Source organism: Xenopus laevis, chromosome 6L (genome assembly GCF_017654675.1).
Source record: "Xenopus laevis strain J_2021 chromosome 6L, Xenopus_laevis_v10.1, whole genome shotgun sequence".
Lineage (NCBI taxonomy): Eukaryota > Metazoa > Chordata > Amphibia > Anura > Pipidae > Xenopus > Xenopus laevis.
In genome coordinates, this window is record NC_054381.1 from 79,107,828 (window position 1) to 79,133,935 (window position 26,108).

At 38.1% G+C, this 26,108-nt stretch overlaps 1 protein-coding gene across 4 annotated transcripts in view; it reads left to right on the top strand.

Moving 5' to 3' along the window:
- The window catches only part of LOC108718513 (dynein heavy chain 5, axonemal), a 379,491-nt gene extending 354,809 nt beyond the window's left edge, over positions 1-24,682 (top strand). For all 4 annotated transcript variants that reach the window (XM_041566222.1, XM_041566224.1, XM_041566223.1 and 1 more), the window contains 3 exons: positions 7,781-7,989; positions 10,222-10,443; positions 24,432-24,682. In XM_041566222.1, coding sequence (XP_041422156.1) covers positions 7,781-7,989; positions 10,222-10,443; positions 24,432-24,650 — 650 coding nt within the window. In that variant the 3' untranslated portion in view covers positions 24,651-24,682. The remainder of the gene's footprint in view (positions 1-7,780; positions 7,990-10,221; positions 10,444-24,431) is intronic.
- Positions 24,683-26,108: the final 1,426 nt, after the last annotated feature.

Sequence of the window (26,108 nt, forward strand, 5' to 3'; positions counted from 1 at the left end):
CCTGCAGCTGAGCCCTACTCTCTGCATCGGCGGCTTTTGCCGCCTTCGCAGAGAGTCAGAAGGGTTGACAGCCCCCTGGGCAACAAGGCTGGGGGGCTGTCGAGTTGGATCTGTGACACGATTGTCGCAGATCCGACTTCAAAGTCGCAAATGCACTGGAAATAGCGCTGCTGCGGCATACTCACCTCTTCCTTCCTGCACAGCCGCCCACACACTTCCTGCTGCGCAGTAACTCTGCAGACACGCTGTTCTGGCTGCCTCCATCGGTTCCAGCGATCCACCTGCTACAAAAATGGTAAGTGCACGTTTTTTTACCCACTTACCTGCACTTACACATACCTACAGTACATTTATACACTTACACAAACATTTTAGTAAAAATTTGTATTTTTTATTTTTTTTATTTAGCACACTTGGTCGATTTTGTACACTTATTTACACTTAATTACATGTATTTGCACACTCAGACAACTTTTATTAGTGTACAAATATGTATACACAAAAACTCACAAACAGGTTTTTTTTTTTTTACTTATTCATTGTACCGTTTGTTTTGCCTAAAAACATGTTATTTTGACAGCGAGACTATTGGATAATCGATTTCGGCCACTAATTACGCTGTCGGATCAATTATTTTGTTATTTCATTGATTTACGCTATTTTTGTGGTTTTATTGCAATTTTATCCCTGCATTATTGTTCCTTATGAATCTATAGTATTGTTTTACTGTTTGGTGCTTTGGTATAGAAAGATTTATATTACTTAGTTTGATTCGCCAGAATATATGCTTTCCAAAAATATATAGTTTTCTGGGGGTCTTTTTACATTTTGTGGGTCTTACGGCACATAACGCACAGTTGGGGCTCTCTTTTCTGCAGCTTAGTTGGCTAGCGTGAAAATTCATTTGCATGTTTTTCATTTGGGGTCCATACACGCCACATACTTTGGTAAATCTTTGCATATTGGGCATCAAACTATTCAGTAGACCTCTGATGTCCATATTTAGAGTGATTAGGTTGTACGTAAAACATTGTGTGCGATAAATGCGGCAAACTGCAACAATTTTAGGCGATTTTCAGAAATGTTGTAAAAACCTCTACGTTTAGAAAAGCTTTGCAGTTTGGTAGTTTGGTGTAGATTACGTCTTTATCTTTTTTGGATTCGTCGGAATGTGTACTTTCCAAAAACATATGGTTTTGGGGGGTCTTTGCTGTTAGGAGGGTCTTGAGGCACATAATATGAAGTCAAGGGTCTATGTTCACAGAAGGCGAATCGGCAGCGGAGAAAAATCATATGCACTATTTTCATTTGGGGTCCGCACATGCCAGCTGCCTTGGTATATCAATGCATATTGGGCATCAAACTGTTCAGTAGACCCTTGGCATCAATATTTATGGTGTTTTACAATTGTATGCCAGAAATTGGGTGAGATAAATGCGGCCAATTGCAATATTTTCAGGCAATTTCAAAAATGTAAAAACTGTTGCTTTTATCGCCAAATTTAGGAAAGGCTTGCAAATTGTTACTTTGGAGTAAAAAGACATGCATACCCAATTTGGATTCACGGGAATGTGTACTTTCCGAAAATATATGGTTTTCTGGGGTTAATGTACTTTTTTTCTACCTTTGCTCCCCCCCAAATCTATGTATATGTGTTGATTTTGCAGTACCTGAAATGACAGACCATATGGGGGTCTTCCTTTTGGGGGCCCTATATGCCACGTGCTTAGGTACACCTATACATATTGGGCATCAAACTTTTCAGAGGACCCTAGGCTTTCATATTTGGGGTGATTTCTCTTGATACCTAAAAGTATGTGGGTAATACGATGCTGCGGGGTAGAAATTTTGAAGTCATTTTTGGAAATGTCACCAAAATCACCAAATTTAGGAATGGTTTGCGGCTTGATACTTTGGAGTACAAAGACATGCATACCCAATTTAGATTCGTGGGAATGTGTACTTTCCGAAAATATATTGTTTTCTGGGGTGAACTTACTTTTTTTCTACATTTGCCCCCCTCAAAACAATGTAAATGTGTTGATTTTGCAGTATCTGAAATGACAGAACAAACGGGGGGTCTTCCTTTTGGGGCCCCCTATGCCACGTGCTTGGGTACACCTATACATATTGGGCATCAAACAGTTCAGAGGACCCTAGGCTTTCATATTTGGGGTGATTTGTCTTGATAGCTAAAAGTATGTGGGTAATACGATGCTGCAGGGTAGAAATGTTGAAGTCATTTTTGGAAATGTCACCAAAATCACCAAATTTAGGAATGGTTTGCGGCTTGGTACTTTGGAGTACAAAGACATGCATACCCAATTTAGATTCATGGCAATGTGTACTTTCCGAAAATATATGGTTTTCTGGGGTGAACTTACTTTTTTCTACATTTGTCCCCCTCAAAACAATGTAAATGTGTTGATTTTGCAGTATCTGAAATGACAGACCATATGAGGGTCTTTGTTTTGGGGCCCCTGTATGCCACGTGCTTGGGTACACCTATACATATTGGGCATCAAACTGTTCAGAGGACCCTAGGCTTTTATATTTGGGGTGATTTGTCTTGATACCTAAAAGTATGTGGGTAATACGATGCTACAGGGTAGAAATTTTGAAGTCATTTTTGGAAATGTCCCCAAAATCACCAAATTTAGGAATGGTTTGCGGCTTGGTACTTTGGAGTAGAAAGACATGCATACCCAATTTAGATTTGTGGCAATGTGTACTTTCCGAAAATATATGGTTTTCTGGGGTGAACATACTTTTTTCTACTTCCCCCCCCCCCCAAAACGATGTAAATGTGTTGATTTTGCAGTACCTAAAATGACAGACCATATGGAGGTCTTCTTTTTGGGGCCCCTGTATGCCACGTGCTTGGGTACACCTATACATATTGGGCATCAAACTGTTCAGAGGACCCTCGGCTTTCATATTTGGGGTGATTTCTCTTGATACCTAAAAGTATGTGGGTAATACAATGCTGCAGGGTAGAAATTTTGAGGTGACTTTTGGAAATGTCACCAAAACCACCAAATTTAGGAATGGTTTGCGGCTTGGTACTATGTAGTACAAAGACATGCATACCCAATTTAGATTCGTGGCAATGTGTACTTTCCGAAAATATATGGTTTTCTGGAGTGAACGTACCTTTTTCTACTCCCCCCCCCCCAAAACGATGTAAATATGTTGATTTTGCAGTACCTAAAATGACAGACTATATGGGGTCTTCTTTTTGGGGCCCCTGTATGCCACGTGCTTGGGTACACCTATACATATTGGGCATCAAACTGTTCAGAGGACCATAGGCTTTCATATTTGTGGTGATTTATCTTGATACCTAAAAGTATGTGGGTAATACGATGCTGCAGGGTAGAAAATTTTAGGTGATTTTTGAAAATGTCGCCAAAATCACCAAATTTAGAAATGGTTTGCCGCTTGGTATTTGGTGTAGAAAGACATGCATACCAAATTTGGATTCAGAGGAATGTGTACTTTCCGAAAATATATGGTTTTCTGGGGTGAACGTACTTTTTTCTACCTTTGGAGCCCCCCAAAACTATGTAAATGTGTTGATTTTGCAGTATTTGAAATGACAGAACAAACGGGGGGTCTTCCTTTTGGGGCCACGTGCTTGGGTACACCTATACATATTGGGCATCAAACTGTTCAGTGGACCCCAGGATTTCATATTTGGGGTGTTTTACATTGATACCTAATGATGTGTGGGAGATATGTTGCTGTAGAGTGGAAGCTTTCGGGTCATTTTTCAAAAAATTCACCAATTTCTATAAAACATTATAACTTTGGGAAACAATTGCAACTTGGTAGTTTGGAGTACAAAGATATTTTTACCCATTTTTGGTTCACCAGAATTTGTTCTTTCTAGTAATGGGTAGTTTTCTAGGGTAAACCTACTGTTAGCGGAATGTTTGGCCTTGAAATCAGAAGTATGCCGTTTGGGGAGCGTTGCTTTGGAAATTTGGTTGTGTACTGCTTGTAGATTTTGAGCTATACAAGTGAGAAATCTCCATAAAACCATATATATTTGGTATTGTCAAAAATGACAAAGTGTTGATATAATCCTAATGTCTCAATTGTACCCTAAGCTTTAGTTTGTAAACTTTAATCTCTAGGTCCTTCTAACCCTATTGTACTCTGTAATCCTTGTTTGTTATCCACCATTTATTCCCTGTTTGCTATAACTGCAGTACAGCACTGTGTATCTTGACGGCGCTATATAAATAAATGATGATGATACAGTTGCTGTAAAACCCAGGTCTGGCAGGCCAAGAAAAATACAAGAGCACCATATGCAGAGGATTGTGAAAATGGTTATAGACAACCCAAAGATCACTTCCAAAGAACATCTTGCTGCAGATGGTGTATCTGTACATCGTTCTACAATTCAGCGCAATTTGCACACAGAACATCTGTATGGAAGGGTGATGAGAAAGAAGCCCTTTCTGCACTCACGCCACAAACAGAGTCACTTGTATGCAAAAGCTCATTTAGATAAGCCACAGTCATTTTGGAACAAAGTGCTTTGGACGGATGAGAGTTATTTGGTCATAACAAAAAGCACTTTGCATGGCGGAAGAAGAACACCACATTCCAAGAAAAACACCTGCTACCTACTGTCAAATTTGGTGGAGGTTCCATTATGCTGTGGGGCTGTGTGGTAAGTTCAGGGACTGGGGCCCTTGTTAAAGTCGAAGGTCAGATGAATTCAGCCCAATATCAACAAATTATTCAGGATAATGTTCAAGCATCAGTCACAAAGTTGATGTTGCATAGGGGTTGGATATTCCAACAAGACAATGACCCTAAACACACTTCAAAATCTACAAAGGCATTTATGCAGAGGGAGAAGTACAATATTCTGGAATGGCCGTAACAGCCCCCCGACTTGAATATCATTGAAAATCTATGATTTGAAGCAGGCTGTCCATGCTGGCAGCCATCAAATTTAACTGAACTGAAGAGATTTTGTATGAACGAATGGTCAAAAATACCGCCATCCACAATCCAGACACTCATCAAAGGCTATAGGAGGCATCTAGAGACTGTTACATTTGCAAAAGGAGGCTCAACTAAGTATTGATGTAATATCTCTATAAGGGTGCACAAATTTATGCACCTGTCTAATTTTGTTATGATGCATATTGTATATTTTCCGTTAATCCAATAAACTTTGTCTTTGCTGAAATACTACTGTTTCCATAGGGCATGTTATATATTAAAAGCAAGTTGCTACTTTGAAAGCTCAGCCAATGATAAACAAAACTACAAAGAATTAAGGGAGGTTACTAAAATTTTTCCTATGACTGTATACTGCATATATGGAATGGAAAATAATCATATATTAATGAAACATGCAGCTACAACTTGTATTGGAAATAGTATGTAATTTATCCAATCCTCTTCTTTGTTAAAGGAAAACTATACCCCCGAAATAACGTAGGTCTCTATAAAAAGATTTCACATAAAACAGCTCATGCAGGGGCGTAACTACAGAGGAAGCAGACCCTGCGGCTGCAGGGGGGCCCAGGAGGTATAGGGGCCCCAAGGGCCCTAATTCATAAAAAATCTCAATAAATATTGGAGAAACAAGTCAACCCCAAAACATTTTGGGGGCCTGAAAAATAATTTGCTGTGGGGCCCAGTAATATCTAGTTACGCCACTGAGCTCATGTGTAAAATCCTGCTTCATGTAAATAAACCATTTTCATAATAATATACTTTTCTAGTAGTATGTGCCATTGGGTAATCATAAATAGAAAATTGCCATTTTAAAAAATAAGTGCCACCCCTTGGGATCTTACGATTCACTGTGCACACAAACATACCAACAAACCATACTTGTTAGTTCACATGAGCCAATTAACAGACAGTTTGTAGTATTTCTGGTCAGGTGATCTCTGAGGCAGCACAGAGACCATCACAAAATGGTGGCTCAAGGCAAGAGATGTAAAAGTGCAAGATTTACTTAAATATATAGACCAGTTTGGTAAGATTCTGTAATATGCCACTTAATATGATATAAACTATCTGTTGCTTAAGTGATCATTTTGGGGGTATAGTTTACCTTTAATCTACTAGGTGCCATGCGAGCCAGACACATTTTGTTGTTTTTTGAAATACAGCCATAAATCTCGTTATCATAACATTTCTGCCGCATGGACACATAGCAACAATGTAATTATTGATGAATTTAAAAAAACTGATGATGAAATACCAACTCAATTTAGAAACAGTAGTTGTGTACTACAACACCCTACTGGGGCTTATTTATCATTATAAATTAACATTGGGCACATTTGCAAATGGCTATTAATATATGACAACCAGTCAGTTTTGCTTTCATTGCTCTTCCTGCAGCTGATTGCCAATTGATAGCATAGCAATTGGTTGCTATGGGTTAGTGCCCTGGTGCATATTTGTTCAGTGTTGCTAAATAAGCCACACTGTATGCCTTTAAAGGGTAACTCATTTAAATGGTCAATGCATCACAATGTGTCTGACTATTTTGAGCAGTCAAACACCATTCAGTTCATAGAGTGGTAAGCGTTGCTCCTGGTTGTGTATGGCATGTGGTGAGAAAAGGATAGCACAATTATTTTCACATTGGAACGAGATGTCATAGTGTGTAAAATAAATAGTTACATTTTAAAAGCTCATGTTTACAAAAAAATAGCCATAACCCTTGTAAAAATGTATTGAGCTTAATAATAATAATAATAATAATAATAATAATAATAATAATAATAATAAATCATTTCAGATGGGAGATTGTAACATGATTCTTAAAGGCTACTTTATTTTATTTTGTGTTTATATTTTAAAAATAATTTTTTCATTTTTCCTTTTCATTTTCCTTTTCCAGTTCATGCTCAGTAGGGTATGTCTTAGACTCTCTAAAGTGAAAACTGCATTAAAATATTTATCAGTGACTGAGAAACATATGGTATGTTAAAGGTTTCCAAAGTGTGAGGCTGCCCAGTTCAGGATGCAGTGATGGGGAAGGGTATCTCAGTCTGAATGCCAGTTACGGGGAGATCTGTAGAAAAAAAAGCATCCTAGCTTGAAACAAGCAGGTCTACCCAATGGCCCAAACAGCTTCCCACAGGGCCAATAAATAGTGACTGTCTACAACATCCTACTGCAGCCCCTTTGGCATTTGCCAGAATCATTGCCAGCCTAGACTTGGTCAAATGTGGTTTTGGGTAGAAATTTGCTGTCCTAGCTATTCTTTGAGCACAGGTTGAATGATTGAAATCAATGATGAATAATGTATTGCTATATCTGAAAACTTCTTATAAGCTGGAGGTGGGGTACTGACTAAAGATTGAACCTCCAATGGTATTTTAACTGAAAAAGTCTGATAACCAGTGTTAAAAACACAAACACAAGAGTGTTTGTGTTTATTATTCCACTAATTCACTTTAATAACTAAAGCAAGTGCCATGCTTTTATGTCTAAAAGAAGTCTTTCTGTTTATATTAGTACAAATGCAGTTGGGGCAATCAGTGGATAGTGAATGCATCTTCTTTCCACTCTCTTATATTGGCCAATAAAAGTCAAAAACATGATATCATTGTGTAGATTTTCCTTTGGAATATTGCATTTAATGTATTTTTCTTATATGAAGTGTAATAGCATCCCCCCCCCTCCCCAAAAAAAAAGATATATTGGCTTTTTGATCAACTCATATTGAACACTTTTAAAACTGCCTAAAGAAATATTGCATACAATATTAATATTGTACTTTTTACAGGAACCATTATTATGTCAGAAGATTTGCGAGATGCTCTAGATAACATGTATGATGCCAGAATCCCAAAACTCTGGTATAAGATTTCCTGGGAATCCGCCACCTTGGGGTTTTGGTTTACTGAGCTTTTGGAAAGGAATCAGCAGTTTCGAAGCTGGTTGTTTGATGGCCGACCTAACCAGTTCTGGATGACAGGATTCTTTAATCCACAGGTAAGACTGTTTGCACATAGCTATGCTTCTCATTTCTGATCAGGGCATGCAAAACAAGGTCACATTTTGGACATTCATACTAAAAATTATATAAAGGCCATAAATAAGAAATAACTGATTGTTGGAGACTAATGCCTTTCTCCAAGCAATAATTACTGTACTGTAGTTACTCAAACTAATTGTCAGACCAAGATTGCACATTGCATTTTGATTCTTATAAGCAAGTCACAAATATACTGGGCAATAGAAAATGAAAACATACATTAGCATTACCTGTAGGCTTAGCCTTAGGCTTGTTAGCCAAGAGCTTTTCATCTATGCTTGTGGGAGGGGCTTCCAATTTTTAAACCCAACTGTTACTCACCACACGGAACTCGACGGAAAAGTTGAACAGAAGATTTTATTTACAGGCACACCAGAGGCTTTTCATATCAGGCACACATGCACATCAGCATTTGTTCTTCTTTAAACATGTCATTATAAAATTTCCTTCTTTCCAGCTTCTCTTTAAGTAGGCACACCTTCCTTGGGACTTTGGATCCCACCTAACCACCTAGTGGTCCGGTATATACTCCACCCGTATCCCCCCACTCTCCAATAGTGGCCCGATACCTTCAGGGTGATACCCCTCCACTCTTCCAGGTTAGGCCCTTTTTATGCACCCAGTGCTCGCTCACTTAAATATTTACTGTCTATCTTCTCCTATCTACCGTTGGGGTCTCCAGCCAGGTGATGTTCCTTCGGCCACGCTCTCCCATCAAGACAGCTCACCTTGGGCGGGGCACCTCCTTTTATACCCTTCTCTGTCCCACAGTGGCCTCTGGTGGCAGGGGTAAAAACTACACCTAAAAATAAATGAAAGACCTCTGCTGCCATCGAATGGTGATTCCCAGAAATTACATCCAACACACTTAAACATATATACATTTTACATTCATGCACATTTTGTCACACAAAAAGATTACAACATTCCCGCACATAACACTCTTCATCACATTACACCCCCTTACATGCTGTCCATTCCCATACCTGTAACAAAAGTAGTGACACCAGAACATACAACAGATTGCAAACCAAGCAGAAAATGATGTATGTATATACACATTAATAGGAGACTATTTACCAAATAATGTGAAAAAGACGTTGACCAAATACACCCACACATTCTCATCCTTCTTGTCAATAGTAAGCACTGAATGTTAATAGTATGCACAAGTGCATTCAAACAAATATAATACATAATTCAGAACTTACAAACATTTGTACGCTGTTCTTTAAACAAGGGCATTTTTGTGCAAATGCCCTTGAAAATGGTGGGAATTGTAGTTGTGCAAGCCTTCCACAATATTTATGGTACTGGTGCAGTTCTTTGCAGTGCTGGTTGTCATGGGTTTTAATGTAGACATAGAACCCTCACTGATCAATGTACAGATGCAGCCACTTTGGTTTGTCTGTTTGACACAGAATAACTAAACACAGATATCCCATTTATCTCATTTAACACAGAAAACTGTGACACAACATCCCATCTAATTAAAGCATTCACCATTGTGAACAATGGTGCTTTGGTATGCTAATGAAAAGGTTAAATGCATTAAATGAGTTAAGATAACTTTAGATAACACAGTTTCTTCAATTAACTCTGAGTCATGACGCATTTAACTCACAAATCCAAGTGGCTTCATCTGTACATGCAACTTTCTACAATTTTATTTATATTGGGTGCTGGAGAAATTGTGAACCTACCTGGGAAAGCCTTTAATTCCTAGGGAGGCTCCTGATTTAGTTGTAAGGAAGGAAGTTTATGGGATACGTAGAGTTGCTTTCATGACCAAACCAAGAAATGCTGATTTGGTATACACCAAATAAATTTGTCTGCGTTTGAAGGACAACTGATATCTGCCTTTTTCACCAGATAGCTTAGCTGAAGGGAGTTGGGTGAACACCAAGCACTGAGGTTTCTGACTGGAGAAGTCTCCTGTATGTTGATTAATCTCTTGTTTTATGTTACTAACAATTGTAGCAGCAGCAGCAGCAGTAGTAGTAGTAGTAGTAGTAGTAGTAGTAGTAGTAGTAGTAGTAGTAGTAGTAGTAGTAGTAGTAGTAGTAGTAGTAGTAGTAGAAGTAGGGACAAGTGAACAGATTGTTTACATTACACTGTCTTATCATAGACCGTGGAGGATGGTCAGGACTGAGCAGCTGCTTTACCTTTGTAACCATGTTTTCCTATAGGGATTTTTAACTGCCATGAGACAAGAAACAACTCGTATGAATCTGTCAAAAGGTTGGGCTCTTGATAGTGTCGTTTTGCACAATGATGTCACCAGAATGATGAAAGAAGATGTTAATGCACCACCACCAGTGGATATAGGAGGTGTTTACATTTATGGTCTTTTCCTTGATGGTGCTGGCTGGGACCGTAGAAACATGAAGCTTGTGGAGTCTTTTCCAAAGGTAAATATCAGTCTGTTTTTTTTTGCTACTAAGAGAGACGTTTCCTCTATCTGTTTGCCAGGTAATAGATCCAACTTCTGTAGTAGTAACAAGTTATTTAGTAAGTTTTTATCTTCCCACATTATGCCATACTGAAGATTTATTCAATTTGCCTACTAAATCAAAGAGAATTATTATGTGTGCTTAATACAATTATTGTTTGGGCACAGGAGTTAGTCAATCTATGACATAGCTATCTGAATAAAGATATGGTTGCTGTCACCAAATGCATATTAGATCATCTTGCTATAAGAAAATATCAGTCAGATAATGTGAGTATGGGAGAGAACTGACCATAAAGTAATAGGCACCACCACATTTATTCCCTGATTCCTTTGAGTTCTGTTAATTTGACCCTTTCGCTGATCAAAAGAGAATAATATCTAAATATGTGGCCAAGTAAAAATGTAAAAAGTCTTAAGGGGGAATGTAATAAAAGTAGCAAAGAGCAAAACAATTAGCACAAATAAGAATTAAAAGTCACATTTCGCAAAATATAATAATCTTTCTTAAATGGTTATTACATTGCAAATTTTAATTGCGCAATGAGAATTTTAATTGCGTGTTAAGGGGCAGATTTATTAAGGGTCAACGGGAAAATTCGAATTTTTGAAAAAAATTTTGGTCAAAACTCTCAAATTCATATTGTGAATTATCCAAACTCGATTCGCGTTTCAAGCTTTATTATGCTCTCAAATTCGACTATACAGGTATGCCTGTAAAATCTGCCGAATTACTGTATAAGTCAGCAGGAGAGGTCCAGGGATCAATTTGGTGATGTTTGCAGCCTTTCTGACATTCAAGTTAAATTCAGTTTGGGTTTTATAATTAGAATCAAATTCATTTCTAGTTTTTGGGCCGATTTAATTAGTCTGAGCTGAGAAAAAACTTTTCGATTGGTCGAATTTCGAGTTTATGGGAGTTCATGGGAGTTTTAAAAAGCTCACATGAATTAGAAATTTGACCCTTGATAAATGTGCCTTTATCTTTATTTTGCTCTGCTATTTTGCTCTGCTAAAGGAATTAACAAGGCTCTAGCCCACTTGTTTAGCACGTGTGACTGCTGGCCTGGTTTTCAGAAAACTGTAGCATATCCATACCTTGACAGTTGTAGCAGTGGTCCACATGTTTTTCAGGATGGCACAAATCTTTCATTTTTTTCATTTTTCATCTAAATTCAACCAAAAAAAGGTAGATCTCTCCAGATTTACACATTTACATGCAGGTTTAAGAGCAGTGTACTATATCAAACATTCTCAAGCTTCTCAACGAACAGTAAAAGGTCTTTTGCATAAAGAACGAATTTGGTGGTATGACCATACTGCCCCACTATCTGGGGACCAGTGGTACCTCAGTGGGCAGTTACAACAGACCATTCTTTTCTCATTGGATTGGTGTTGGTCTGTCCAAAAATGTCATCCTTCAGTACCTTTTTTTGGTTTGTGGATTATAAAGAGATAAGGAGACAGGTTAAAAAGAGATACCTCTTCACTTATACTCAGATTCAATGCAATGCTATTTGGCCATTTGCATGGATGGTCAAATTTTATAATGTTCATCCATTTGAGCCACTGGCTGATCCGTTGAATAGCACTAAACATGCCCACTGTATGGCCACTTAAAAAGTCTGTAGCAGAAGTTGGATAGTTTTGAAATAATTTGTGACATATTCATACTGTACATAGTAGCATGGTAAGTTAGGTTGGAAAAAAGACATACATCCATCAAGTTCAACCTTTTAACTTTTTTTAACCTGCCTAACTGCTAGTTGATCCAAAGGAAGGGAAAAAAACCCTGTCTGACGCCTCTCCGATTAGCCTCAGAGGGGAAAAAATTCCTTTTGCCTAGAAGATGTATTAGAGCGTACCCTATTAAAATCACCAGAAATTGTGTCTCTACGTGCAGGATTTGTGCAAAAGTCAGTTATTTTGTTAGATTTTGTTTGCACTGGAATCAGTTATTTGAGTGAGCTCTAATACATCTGCTAGGAAAGGAACCCCCCCATAAGATATATTGGATCATTCATCGGACACCCAACTGCTGCATGAAGACAGAATGAAGAGAAACAGAGGCTGATAGAGGAATGGTGAATATAAACTTGATTATTTCAGAAATGATGCAGAATTTTTAATTGATTATATTTAGAAAGTTTCTTACTTCAGTATAAGGAAGCGTATATTAAATTTTCATTTTCGTGATTTTCGTGATAGTTCCCCTTTAAATATTGGAATGACATCAGCTTTTCTCCAATCCATAGGTACCATACCAGATGAAAGATGAGTGAGAAAATCAGAAATAGGGGCCGGTCTAAAACTGAACTAAGCTCTCTTAGAACCTGGGGGTGTATGCCATCTGGCCCTGGAGCCTTGTTTACATTAATTTTTATTAAAGCTTTATGGATCATATCCTGAGTCAGCCACTGACTAGATTGAGCTGAACCATCAGTGCAGCTATGAAGTGAGCCTGGGAACTCAGACTCTTCTATTGTATACACTGAAGAAAATAACTGATTTAGCACATTTGCCTTTTCTGTTACAACCATACTGGTACTATTATTTAAAGGAGGAACACTCTCAACTCAAATCTGTTTACTATCAATATGGTTAAAAAACTTTTTGGGATTAGTCTTAGCCTCTGCTGCAATGCACTCTTCATTTCCTTTCTTTGCCTTCCGGATTGCTGTTTTTCAACATTTATTATAGTGTTTATATTCATTAAATGCAGCTTCTGTCCCAACATACTTGTAGTTTTTAAATGCCTTTATCTTCTTTCCTATTAACTTCTTTACCTCTATATTAAGCCACAAAGGGTGAGTCTTAGTGCTTCTACATTTACTTCCTAAGGGAATAAACTGAGAACAGTAACGATTTAATATCATTTTAAATAGTTACATAGTTACATAGTTAAATTGGGTTGAAAAAAGACAAAGTCCATCAAGTTCAACCCCTCCAAATGAAAACCCAGCATCCATATACACACCCCTCACTACTTTTAATTAAATTCTATATACCCATATCTATACTAACTATAGAGCTTAGTATTACAATAGCCTTTGATATTATGTCTGTCCAAAAAATCATCCAAGCCATTCTTAAAGGCATTAACTGAATCAGCCATCACAACATCACCCGGCAGTGCATTCCACAACCTCACTGTCCTGACTGTGAAGAACCCCCTACGTTGCTTCAAATGAAAGTTCTTTTCTTCTAGACTAAAGGGGTGGCCTCTGGTACAGTGATCCACTTTATGGGTAAAAAGGTCCCCTGCTAATGACAACCATTTATGTTCTGTGTTTTTAGCTGAAAACATAATGCCCCAAATCAATGCTCTGAATGGCAGCCTTCAAGGCACTAAAATTAGTTTTTCTGAAATTCATGGTTTTTGTTGCCCCAGTGTAAATATATTATTTGCACCAGACATTAAATGACATAACATTATGGTCTCTATTGCCCAGGGGTTCAATGACTTGCACATTTGCTATGAGTTATGGGTCATTAGAGATCATTAGATCCAGAATAGCATTTTTTCTGGATGGCTTCTCAACGACCTGTGCCATAAAATTGTCATGCAACAAGTTTATAAACTTGTTCCCATTAACTGATCTGGCAGTACTGTTGCTCCAGTCAATATCTGAGCAATTAAAATCCCCCATTATCATTACTTTACCCAAACTAGCAGCCTTTTCTATTTGCATCAGGAGCTTAGCCTCCTCTTCCTCACTTACATTAGGGGGTCAATAGCATACTCGTACAATTAATTTGTTGGACTTTTTACAATTGGTGAAGAACTCCACCCATAAGACTTCTGCCCCCTCATTTTCTAACATCACCTCCTCTTTATATAAGCTTTTAAATCCTGCCTAACAAACAGACATACCCCTCCTCTCTTTCTATTGCCTCTGTCCCCCAGAAACAAAGTATAGCCTCTGATATTAACTGCCCAGTTATGCGACTCATTCAGCCATGTTTCTGCCACACCAATCACATCATATTTTCCCTCCAGCACCAGCACCTCCAGCTCTTCCATTTTACCAGTCAGACTCCTTGCATTTGCAAATATACATTTAATACTGGTACCATATTGAACAAATGTCATGTGGTCCTCCCTATCTTTAACAGTACCCCCAACCAAATCTCCCCCACATAAAGGGTCCTTGCGGCAGATTACCCTATCCACCTTTCTATATATTGAATCTCCTATAACTAAAACCTGCCTTACCTTCCTTGCACTCACCCCCCACCACCCATATTAGAGCCGCTGCCTCCCAGGGTGCTCTGAAAATCAGTCTGCTTCATACACACCAGAGCTTTCATCAACAGCATCTTTAGCCAAAATGGCGAAACTGTTGTGGACAAGCTGTGGTCCAGCCCCCCTACCCTTCTGTCCCATTCTTCCCCATGTAACTGTAACAAACCTGCCTCCTTTAGTATCCACTGCCCCTTTTCAACCTGCACCCCCACTACACTGGCCCCTGCCAGTGGTTGCTCTGCGAGCCTCCTTTCCTCCCCCATGTTTGCCGCTGCCTTCAGTGCTGCCAGTGGGGGGACCCTTAGAGCCTGCAGTTCAGATTCCAAGATGAAAACCCACTCTCACATGTAAATGCTGCATGGAACTGTTGCTCCAACGCCACATACATGTGACATGATATGTAATACCAAATAAGTTATTTAGTCAGCACTCACCCACTTATTAACCTCTTAGTAATTCTGGCGGTGCACGTGTCCAGTGGCCCACTGTCCAACCGATTTCACAAAATATTCCAATATATGACACAGCTCCAGTCAAGATAATAATCTAAAAAGCCTTTATTTGCACATGGCTTCAGGATCTACAACAGACATGACGTTTCGGGCTCACCTTTGAAAAAGGGCTACAGGTGAGCCCGAAACGTCATGTCTGTTGTAGATCCTGAAGCCATATGCAAATAAAGGCTTTTTAGATTATTATCTTGACTGGAGCTGTGTCATATATTGGAATATTTTATGATATGTAATACCAGCAAACCCACTTGCACTCATATTTACATTAGGTACTTACAGTCTCCCAATTGCAATTCCTCAAAAACACCTTTTTGGTTTTAAATGCCTTAAGGGTTTTAACGCTGTTTAACACTTAATTCACATGCAACACTTAGATCACATGCAAGACTTGCTTAGCAGCTCCCACACTTGATTTGAAGCCACAGATTTATAGAGGTATCCAATCACAGAACACAAAGCCTGGTCAGAATTTACCTGATTAACTCCTCCCTCTTAATTAGCAAGCAGATGGAAAGAGACAAAAAAGTGCTGTTTGCTACCAGCAGTAAAATAACGACCCCTTATTAACTTTCAAAAAAGGTTTCCTTTAGAAACTCGCAGGCAAAAACACAAAAAGAAAATAAATGCCCTAAATGTATCTACCAGTTTACCCCAAACAGAGAAAAGAAAAAGCTGTTGTCTCAGTCAATTAACTCTCAAAACACACAGCAGTCAGTTATTTGCACTTACTCCCTCCTTGCACCTAGCACTCCCAGAATGCACAGCACACAATAACGCCTTAAGGTTTTTAACACTGCTTGACACTTAACATGCAACACTTAGGAGCAGATTTATCAAATGTCAAAGTGAAAATTCCAATAAAAAAATTGAATTTCAAGCTAATTTTGTTCAAATTTGAAAAAACCTAGTCGACTAAAATTAGAATATTGAATTGTATCATGTACTGTCTCTTTAAAAATTCAGCTTCAACCATTTGCCATCTAAAACCTGCCAAATTGCTGTTTTAGCCTATGGGGGACCTACTAGAACCCATTTGGAGTCAATTGGTGGACTTTGAAAAATCAATGTTTTTTTTGGGAAAAACTTCGACTTAATTTCGGTTGTCTTTTTGAATTCGAATTAAGTTGAATTCGATTCAAAGTTTTTCCAAAAAAACTTTGATTTTTCAAAGTCCACCAATTGACTCCAAATAGGTTTTAGGTGGTCCCCAATAGGCTATATTTCCAAGAATATCTAGGACAACATATAAGGGGCAGATTTATCAAAGGTCAAGGTGAATTTTTGAATGAAAAAAAAAATCTAATTTCTAGCTATTTTTTGTGTACTTTGACTAGGGAATAGCCAAAATTCGATTTGAATTTGAAAAAAATTAGAAAATTTGAATATCAAAATTTATCATGTACTGTCTCTTTAAGAATTTGACTTTGACCATTCACCATCTAAAATTGCTGTTTTAGCCTATTTGGGACCTCCTAGAATCTTTTCGGAGTCAATTGGTGGACTTTGAAAAAAGTATTTTTGGGAAAAAATTAGAATTGAATTCGATCGAATGCATTTTTCCTTCGATTCATACGGTTCGATCGAAAATGAACCTATTCAACCAAAACAAACTTCGACTTAATTTGAATTCAAAAAGACAAACCGAAATTAAGTCGAAGTTTTTCCCAAAAAAACCTTTGATTTTTCAAAGTCCACCAATTGACTCCAAATAGGTTCTAGGATGTCCCCCATAGGCTAAAACAGCAATTCGGCAGGTTTTAGATGGCAAATGGTCGAAGTCCAATTTTTAAAGAGACAGTACATGATAAATTTCAATATTCGAATTTTCAAATATATTTTTAAATTCAAATCAAATTTGGACTATTTCCTAGTCGATGTACACAAAAAATAGCTCAAAATTAGAATTTATTTCTTCAAAAATTAATCTCGACATTTGATAAACCTGCCCCTAAGTGTCCACCCCAAATTTCACTATAATATACTGATCCTGAGGATGTGAATGTGTATCTAAAATAGAAAATAGGCATTGTGCACAATTCTCACCTTAACTGTTCTTCCCACCCAGCCACTTTTTTGGCCCCCCCCCAGGTCAATCACTCTTACAGTTTGAGAACCACTGGCTAAAGCTATGGCATGATTTTCAAAAGTTTTTTTATTTGTTCTATCTTATGCAGAAATAAAGGAAATCAATGTAGTCATTTGAAAAAGCTAGCTGGTCCAATTAACAAATACAGTATGCATTGTTCAGAGGCCATAAAATTACTATGCTGCACAATCATTTGTTTCTATGAGGCACCTTTGTTTCATTTAAACAGTGTTATGTTTTTGTAGCCGAGGATTAGGAGAGTATAGCAGTGCTTTATTAGCAGACTCATGCAACCATTACACAACAGTAACTTCCAACTCTATCACTCTTAAGCAGTATTGATAGCACTATGTATACTGTGCACAGTGACACCTGCAGGCCACACTACCTATTCCCCCTATAGTAGGAAAGCATTTGGGCAGATGTAATAAACAACAACAATTAAACATATGCATCTTAAAGCAATATTATGCAGTATTCACATCACATAGTCCTGGTTCCATGCAGGTAGTTTTCTGATTCTCTCAGTACACCTTATAGGTTCATTTTCTTCAGGCCCATTGCAGTTGGCATCAGAAGTAGGAAAATGTTCTTCATCAAATGGAGCTTCTCCAAAGTCATTCCTAGCATATAACATATGCGGCCATCAGACAGTTCATATGTGTATGATCCTCGCCGGTGTCTCAGTGGTGTAGTAAATTTAGATTGTCCCTGTTTCAGTAGTCCTGGTTTCTTAATTCTGACTAAACATAGTAACATTAACAGTAAGTAAGGTTGAAAAAAGACACACGTCCATCAAGTTCAACCTTTTGTTTATTTATTTTTTATCTGCCTAACTGCTAGTTGATCCAGAGGAAGGCAAAAAAAAACCCCATCTGAAGCCTCTCCAATTTGCCTCAGATGGGGAAAAATTCCTTCCTGACTCCAAAATGGCAATCGGACTAGTCCCTGGATCAACTTGTACCAAGAGCTATCTCCCATAACCTTATATTCCCTCACTTGCTAAAAAGCAATCCAACCACTTCTTAAAGCTATCTAATGTATCAGCCTGTACAACAGATTCAGGGAGAGAATTCCACATCTTCACAGCTCTCACTGTAAAAAACCCCTTCCGAATAAATATAAAAGAGGCGGTACCTCTTTTCTTCTAATCAGAATGGGTGGCCTCGTGTCAGCTGGAAAGACCTACTGGTAAATAAAGCATTAGAGAGATTATTATACGATCCCCTTATATATTTATACATAGTTATCATATCACCCCCTTAAGCGCATCCATTCTCCAGCGTGAACATCCCCAATTTGGCCAGTCTTTCCTCATAGCTAAAATTTTCCATACCTTTTACCAGCTTAGTTGCCCTTCTCTGTACCCTCTCTAATATAATAATGTCCTGTTTAAGTGATGGAGACCAAAACTGTTCGGCATATTCTAGATGGGGCCTTACCAGTGCTCTATAAAGTGGAAGAATGATTGCTTCCTGCCGTGAATCAATGTCCCTTTTATTACAGCTCAATACCTTATTTGCCCTTGGTGCTGCTGACTGGCATTGATTGCTACAGCCAAGTTCATCATCTACAAGGACTCCAAGGTCCTTTTCCATAATGTATTTGCCTAGTGCAGTCCCATTAAGTGTATAAGTGGCTTGGATATTCTTACATCCCAGGTGCATGACTTTACATTTATCAACATTGAATCTCATTTGCCACTTAGCTGCCCAGATTGCCAGTTTGTCAAGATCGTGTTGCAGGGATGCCACATCCTGGATGGAATTAATTGGGCTGGATAGTTTTGTGTCATCTGCAAACACTGATACGTTACTTACAATACCCTCCCCTAAGTCATTAATGAACAAGTTAAATAAAAGTGGACCCAATACCGAGCCCTGAGGGATCCCACTAAGAACCTTACTCCAAGTAGAGAATGTACCACCCTTTGTACCCGATCCTGTAGCCAGTTTCCTATCCATGTGCAAAAAAGTTCATTAAGCCCAACAGACATTTGTTTAAAAAGCAGTCGTTTGTGGGGCACAGTATCAAACGCTTTGGCAAAATCCAAATAGATCACATCTACTGCCCCCCCACTGTCCAGAATCTTACTTACCTTATCATAAAATGCAATCAAATTTGTTTGAGATGAAATCGTTATCCCTTTTTAAATATATTGTATATTGGAATAACATCAGCTTTTCTCCAATCCATAGACAACATACCAGATGAAAGTGAATCTGAGAAAATCAGAAATAGGGGCTGGTCTAAAACTGAGCTAAGCTCTATTAGAACCTGATGTTGTATGCCACCAGACCCTGGAGCCTTGTTTACATTAATTTTTATTAAAGCTTTATGAATCATATCCTGAGTCAGCCACTGACTACATTGAGCTGAGCCATTAGTGCAGCTATAAAGTGAGCCTGGGAACTCAGACTCCTCTATTGTATACACTGATGTAAAGAACTGATTTAGCACATTTGCTCAACCTGCATCTTTTTACTATTAATATATTTAAAAAACTTTTTAGGGTTAGTTTTCACCTCCACCGCAATTAACTCTTCAATTCCTTTCTTTGCCTTCCGGATTGCTGATTTACAACATTTATTACAGTGTTTATATTCATTAAATGCAGTTTCTGTCCCAACAGATTTGTAGTTTTTAAATGCCTTTAAATCCAGTCTGAAAGTGCATTTCTCCTGCACCACGTTTTCTGTCCGTAGAAGCCTTGCATTTCGCTTGTTGATGTTTGACAATGTCAGCAGTAGACGATTTTGTAGGCACAGTATTTTGTGGAAGTTTGATGTCATGTAACTTAGTGCGCATCTGTCTGCCATGTAATAATGCAGCTGGATATGATTGGGTTGTTGTATGGCTCTGTAGTTATGTAGGAACTCTGTTGTAAATACTTTACAAGATTTTCCAGTAAGATTTGCTGTCTGTAGTGTTTCTTTCAGACTTCTGTTGAATCGCTCGATTTCTCCATTTGCTTGTGGGTAATACACTGAAGATTTCCTATGCACAATATTCCTCTCTCTTAGAAAGGATTCAAACTCAGATGAGACAAACTGTGGTCTGTTGTCTGATATTAACTCCTTTGGATTACCTTCTCTACTGAAGACTGTAGACAGAAATGTTATTACTGTAGCTGATATTATATGAGATTCAAATGCAATTTCTGTCCATTTACTGTAATAGTGTGAAGATACCTGTGCGGCGGGGTCGTCCTCTTAGCCACGCCAGCTTGTTTTCGCTGGCGCCGGCTCCTCCTTAGGGCGCGTGCGCGCCTCCTTCCATTTAAAGGCGCAGATGCGCTGACGTCATACGTCAGCGCGCAAAGGATCGAAATTCAAACTATTTAAAGCCCATCATGTCCACAGCACCTTGCCCGTGATAGGATTTGTTCCTGGTGTTTCTGAGCTAAGCTATTTCTGTCTGAACCTGTTTTTGATTCCTGTTGTGACCCTTGCCTGGCTTTTGACTATTTCTGACTTCTGGATCCTGACCCTTGCCTGATTACCAACTACCTCTTTTGATTAACCCTTTGGATTGACAACCCGGTTTGACCCTTGCCTGCCTGCCGATTCTTGTTATCTGCCTGCCTCGACCCAGCCTGTCTGACGATTCTCTTGCCTGCTCCATTTGTACCGTGACCTTCGGCCCAAAAGACTCTGCTACCTGCCGTGCCCCTCTGCTTGGCCAGAACATCTTGCCTTGTACCCCTCGTTAAGTCCAGGTGGCACCCAAGTAAGCTGAGGGCTCCTCCCGAAGCCCAACGGTGGTCACACTACTGGTGAAGCCGAGCCGAGACCAGGGTACTTGGCACTTGTTCTGGTGTTGGGTGCCGGTCGTGACAAATAGTCTATCAAGGTTTTAGCAAATCTACAGTCTATAGGAGCCTCTGTAAAAGGAAAGATCAGGACTGAGTTTCTTCTCAGCATTTGGCCATTTGCTTTGTAAGATGTCCTGTAGTTTTAGTTGAATTGGACAAGTGAGGCAAGCTTGCTTAAAATCAGCAGCTGTAACTGGAGGTGATAGTAAATCAGTCAATGCTACAACTTCTATGTGCTCATCCAGTGTATGAGAAGCTGCAGGTAAAGGTAAACATGACAATCAATCAGCAGACAAATTTTCAAACCTGGTTTGTTTTGCATTTTGTAGTTGAAATTCAGTAGCCTTGCTGACTATCTAGCTATACGCATTCCAGCTCTTCCTAGTTCTTTTGTTGTAAGCAGTATAGTTAAAGGGCTATGATCAGTGCATAAGGTAAATTCTTTACCCCATAGGTAAATTCTCCATTTTCTACCCCATAGGTAGATTCTCCATTTTTCTGTTGCCCAAACACCTGCTAGAGCTTCTTTTTCAACAGTTGAATACTTACGCTCGGTCTCTGTAAGTGTTCTTGATGCAAATGCAATAGTTTTCTCTGTATGATCAGCATGGATCGGTGTGAGAACTGCACCAACACCATAGTCTGAAGCATCTGTAGTAACCATAGTGGGTAGTGCAGGATCAAATAAAGCTAGCGCTGGACTGTTCACAATTAGCTGTTTCACTAATTCAAAGCTATGTTGAGCAGACTCCGACCACACCAGACTTACAGCATTGACATGGTCAGGGTCAGGAAGTAATCATCCAAGTAGCATTCTACACCAGGTATGCCATGGAGTATAGAAGACATCAGTCTTGAAAACAACTCAGCTCTGAAGCCAGTCCATAAGGTACACTCTTGAACCAAAACAAACCATCATGGGTGATAAATGCAGTGAGGTCTCTGCTTTCCTCATGCAGTAATACTTGATGATGATAAGAAAAGGATTGTGCTCCTCTGAGTTCTGAAAATATTTCCTCTATGTGTGGTAAGGGACGATTGTTCATAACAACTGCTTCAGGTTCACGGAGATCAACACACAATCGAATACCTCCAGTTTTCTTCATTGTTATAACAATTGGTGAAACCCATTCAGAGGATTCTGGTTTTTCAATTACATCTTGCTCTACCAGTTTCTTTAGTTCCTGTGAGACAGTCTCCCTTATAGAGTAGGGCAATTGCCTCAATTTCTGGCGTACTGGTTTTACATCTGGTCTCAACTTAACTTTGTGTACAAAGTTCTTTTCACAACCCAGTGAAGTGTTGCTTTGTGGTGAAATTTTAGACACTGGCTGTGTGGCAGGCACTGATGCTGTAGTAATGAGACCATCAATTAATTGTAGGTTTAATGCAGCAAAGCGATCCCTTCCAAGTATCGCAGTACCCTTATTCACAATGTAAAAGTCACATTTTGCAGTATTTGATTCAAATTGTACAGTCACTGGCAAGCAACCAAGCACAGGGATTGGATCCTTTTAGTAACTGACCAGTTTCATGGCAGGTGCAACAAGCGGATCTTTTGCAAAGTATTTCAAGAAAATATCCTTTGGTAGTATAGAAACAGCTGAACCTGTATCAAGCATCAGGTTAATGGAGTGTCCCTTGTCAGCAGAAGCAGTATTGACACTAACAGTGCATATAAACTTGTCTGGAATAAATGTGTCAGCTTTATCCACGCTTAATACTGTGACATTTGTAGAAGTGACTTCATGAACATTTTTTCTAATGGTAAATAGAGCCAATTATGCAGAAATTAGTTGATTTTCCAGGATAAAAGGGCAATACACATGAGATGAGTCTTCAATGCAGTGCTTATAGTTATCTGTAGAAGTGACTTGAGCGATATATATGTGGCATTTTCAAACTTCAAAGACATAAAATGGATATTTTGCATTTTGTTAAAGGCAGTAGCTCATAATGTGTTCTGATTACCATGGTACCAGGGAGAGCTCTGGCACTTTAGAGGCGTATCCGCTTATTCTAATCACACATTTTACCAATTGTGTAATATTTGTAATTTCACAGAACTAAGCCCAGTTTATAGTAATCTTAAGGCATAGTTCTTCGCATTCTACTTGACCTGTGTGACACTACGTCACCACAATACAGGACTATATAATTCACATATTATGCACTTTAATACTTTGTACTGTTACTGCACCGTTTCTTTTTTATTTTCTCATAATATGGTTATTTTGTGTACTGTACAGCACTGCTGTGTATTTCTATATTTTTATACAATCTTCACTCACTGTCACTTATGTAAATAACATGGTTCATCTTGCACTACATCTGCTCTGCTGCTATACTCAATTTAAAAATTTTCTTAGAATTCTTATTTTTATCGCAATCCTTTTGTACTAGTTGTATTTAACAATTTAATTTTGCACAGTCTAAAAAAGTGGATCAGGATACATTTCACTGCATGTTGTACCTATATAACTATGAATGTGACAAATAAAGAACCTAATCTATCCTAAATTATGGAAATATTGTGTATCCAAAAAGGTCCTAGACAATCCATTATGATGCTTCACATTACAGAAAGATCCCTTATCCAGAAAGCATTCTGTTTTGAATAGAAGGAGTACATTCCAAGCTCTTCTGCAGTATAATGAATTAAATTATTTTCTTGGAGGCCCTGCTTACTCTTTCCATTGTTTATGTCTTAGCACCATCAGCCTAATAGAACTTGAGAATTTTCTTTATCATCTTATTCATTTTAAACATCATATTTTTATTATGCACTAACCCCCATATGTAATATAAGGCACTAAGTTTGCCCAGGAGCAGTAACCCATAGCAACCAATAAAATGTTTGCATTTAAACAGATACTCAGGTAAATTCTACCTGCTGATTGGTTGGTATGGGTTACTGCCCTGGGCAAACTTAGTGCCTTTTATTATATAACCCAATATGCAACTTAAATACCAGGCAAAGCATGTTTTTGTTTTGCATACTTTTGTGGCAAAGGCATATTTAATTCTTTATGTCATGGTGGAGCAGCTAGCACTCATAATAATGTTTAAATATACATTTTAAGAACTCAGATTTGAATACAATTAAAATGCATGTTTTTGTCATGTTTTTCTTAAATAGAAAAACACAAATTGCAAATAGATCAGAACAGGGTCGAAGAATGTACACTGAAGCTTGCAATAAGTGTAAAACATAAAAAATATATTTAGATACATGCCATGTGTATTATAATATAACATAATGTAATTATGCATTCTCATTTTCTTTTAGGTGCTGTTTACAAACTTACCAGTCGTTCATGTGTATGCTGTGAGCACCATAAACCCCACAGACCTTAAAAAGCAGCAAGGTTACCTACATTCCTGTCCTGTTTATAAAAAGCCCAGAAGGACTGATCTAACCTATATTTTCTCGTTGTACTTACGTTCCATAGAAGTACCTGACCATTGGATATTGAGGGGTGTTGCTTTGCTTTGTGACTCCAAATAAAAACTACAGGCAGGAGGGCGCCTGCCACTTCATTCAGTCTCAATTACTTATACTGGAATTGTAGGATAAAATTGTGTAATAATGAGCAAAAATTAAAAAAAAACTGAAAAACAAAAAATTACACGTGCTAAAAAACACAAAATTACAAGATACAAGTGTTATGAAAGCTGAGACTGCTTTCCAGGATTTTTACTAAAAATAATAATACCTCCTTTCTTTTCTTTTCCAATATATATTAATTGGCATTTGAAAATGCAGTGACAAATGATAGAGTACAATAATTGCACAACAAAAGTAAGTTACAATGCAAAGTAAAATGGAATATAGAAAACATTGCAAATGTCAGAACTATGAACAAATGAACAATTTTTCAAACTGAATAACACTTTCCTCTCTGTCATATAAAGAAATGAATGATAAAAACACAAGTAACCTATGCAACACATTTACCTCCTTTGATCTCCTGTGCTGAATGTCAGAAAAAGATCCAAAGTTTCTGAAACTTAATTAAAGTAATACTGTCACTAGGGGGCAGATTTACATATGGTCGAATATCGAGGGTTAATTAACCCTCGATATTCGACTGCCGAATGTAAATCCTTCGACTTCGAATATCGAAGTCGATATAAGTTTTTCTTAAAGAGACAGTACTTTGACTATCGAATGGTCGAATAGTCGAACAATTTTTAGTTCGATTCGAACTTGAAGTCGTAGTCGATGGTCGAAGTAGCCAAAAAAACCTTTCGAAATTCAAAGTTTTTTTTATTCTATTCCTTCACTCGGGCAAAGTAAATGGGTCCCTAACAATTTTCTTTTCAAGATATCAATCTTCATTAAAAGTTACCTACAGGTTGACCGTTTTCTGTTGATTATTCTGCTTTAGTAAGTAATTGTTACTTGAAGTTCCTAAACATGACTATTTTGGCAATCTGACTGTCCCTTCATCACCTATCAGTTAGAGTTTTTTTTAATGCTAACTGACTACTGCTGCACAAATATGGCAGCCCCCTCATAGAGGAATATGGAGGTAAGAAAGTGAATATAAAAGCATCAGGCAAATACTTTTATGGCAACATTATTAATAGCATTCAAAGATAATGTTATGATAGATATAAAAAAAGGTTATTTTCTGATGTCAGTATCTGTTTAAAGAAGATGCGTTTTCGAGATTTATTATGCCCCGAAACTGCAAAAAGCCTGAATCCAAAACTACACCAGCTAAAACCTGTCAAGGTCATGTAGAAGTCATTGGCAGAAGTCCCTTGTATAATCTGAAGAATTTTTTAGCCTTCATGATTTTCAGTTTTTTTGGTGGCTTGTGCTCGAAAATCGATAAATTTGAGGGGGTTTTTCCCCCGATAACTCAATTCAAGTATTCACGTTTTTCACCCCTGATAGCATTCATTCAAGTTTTTTACATTCAAGTTTTTTCATAAATAAGCAAACAAGTTTATTTAA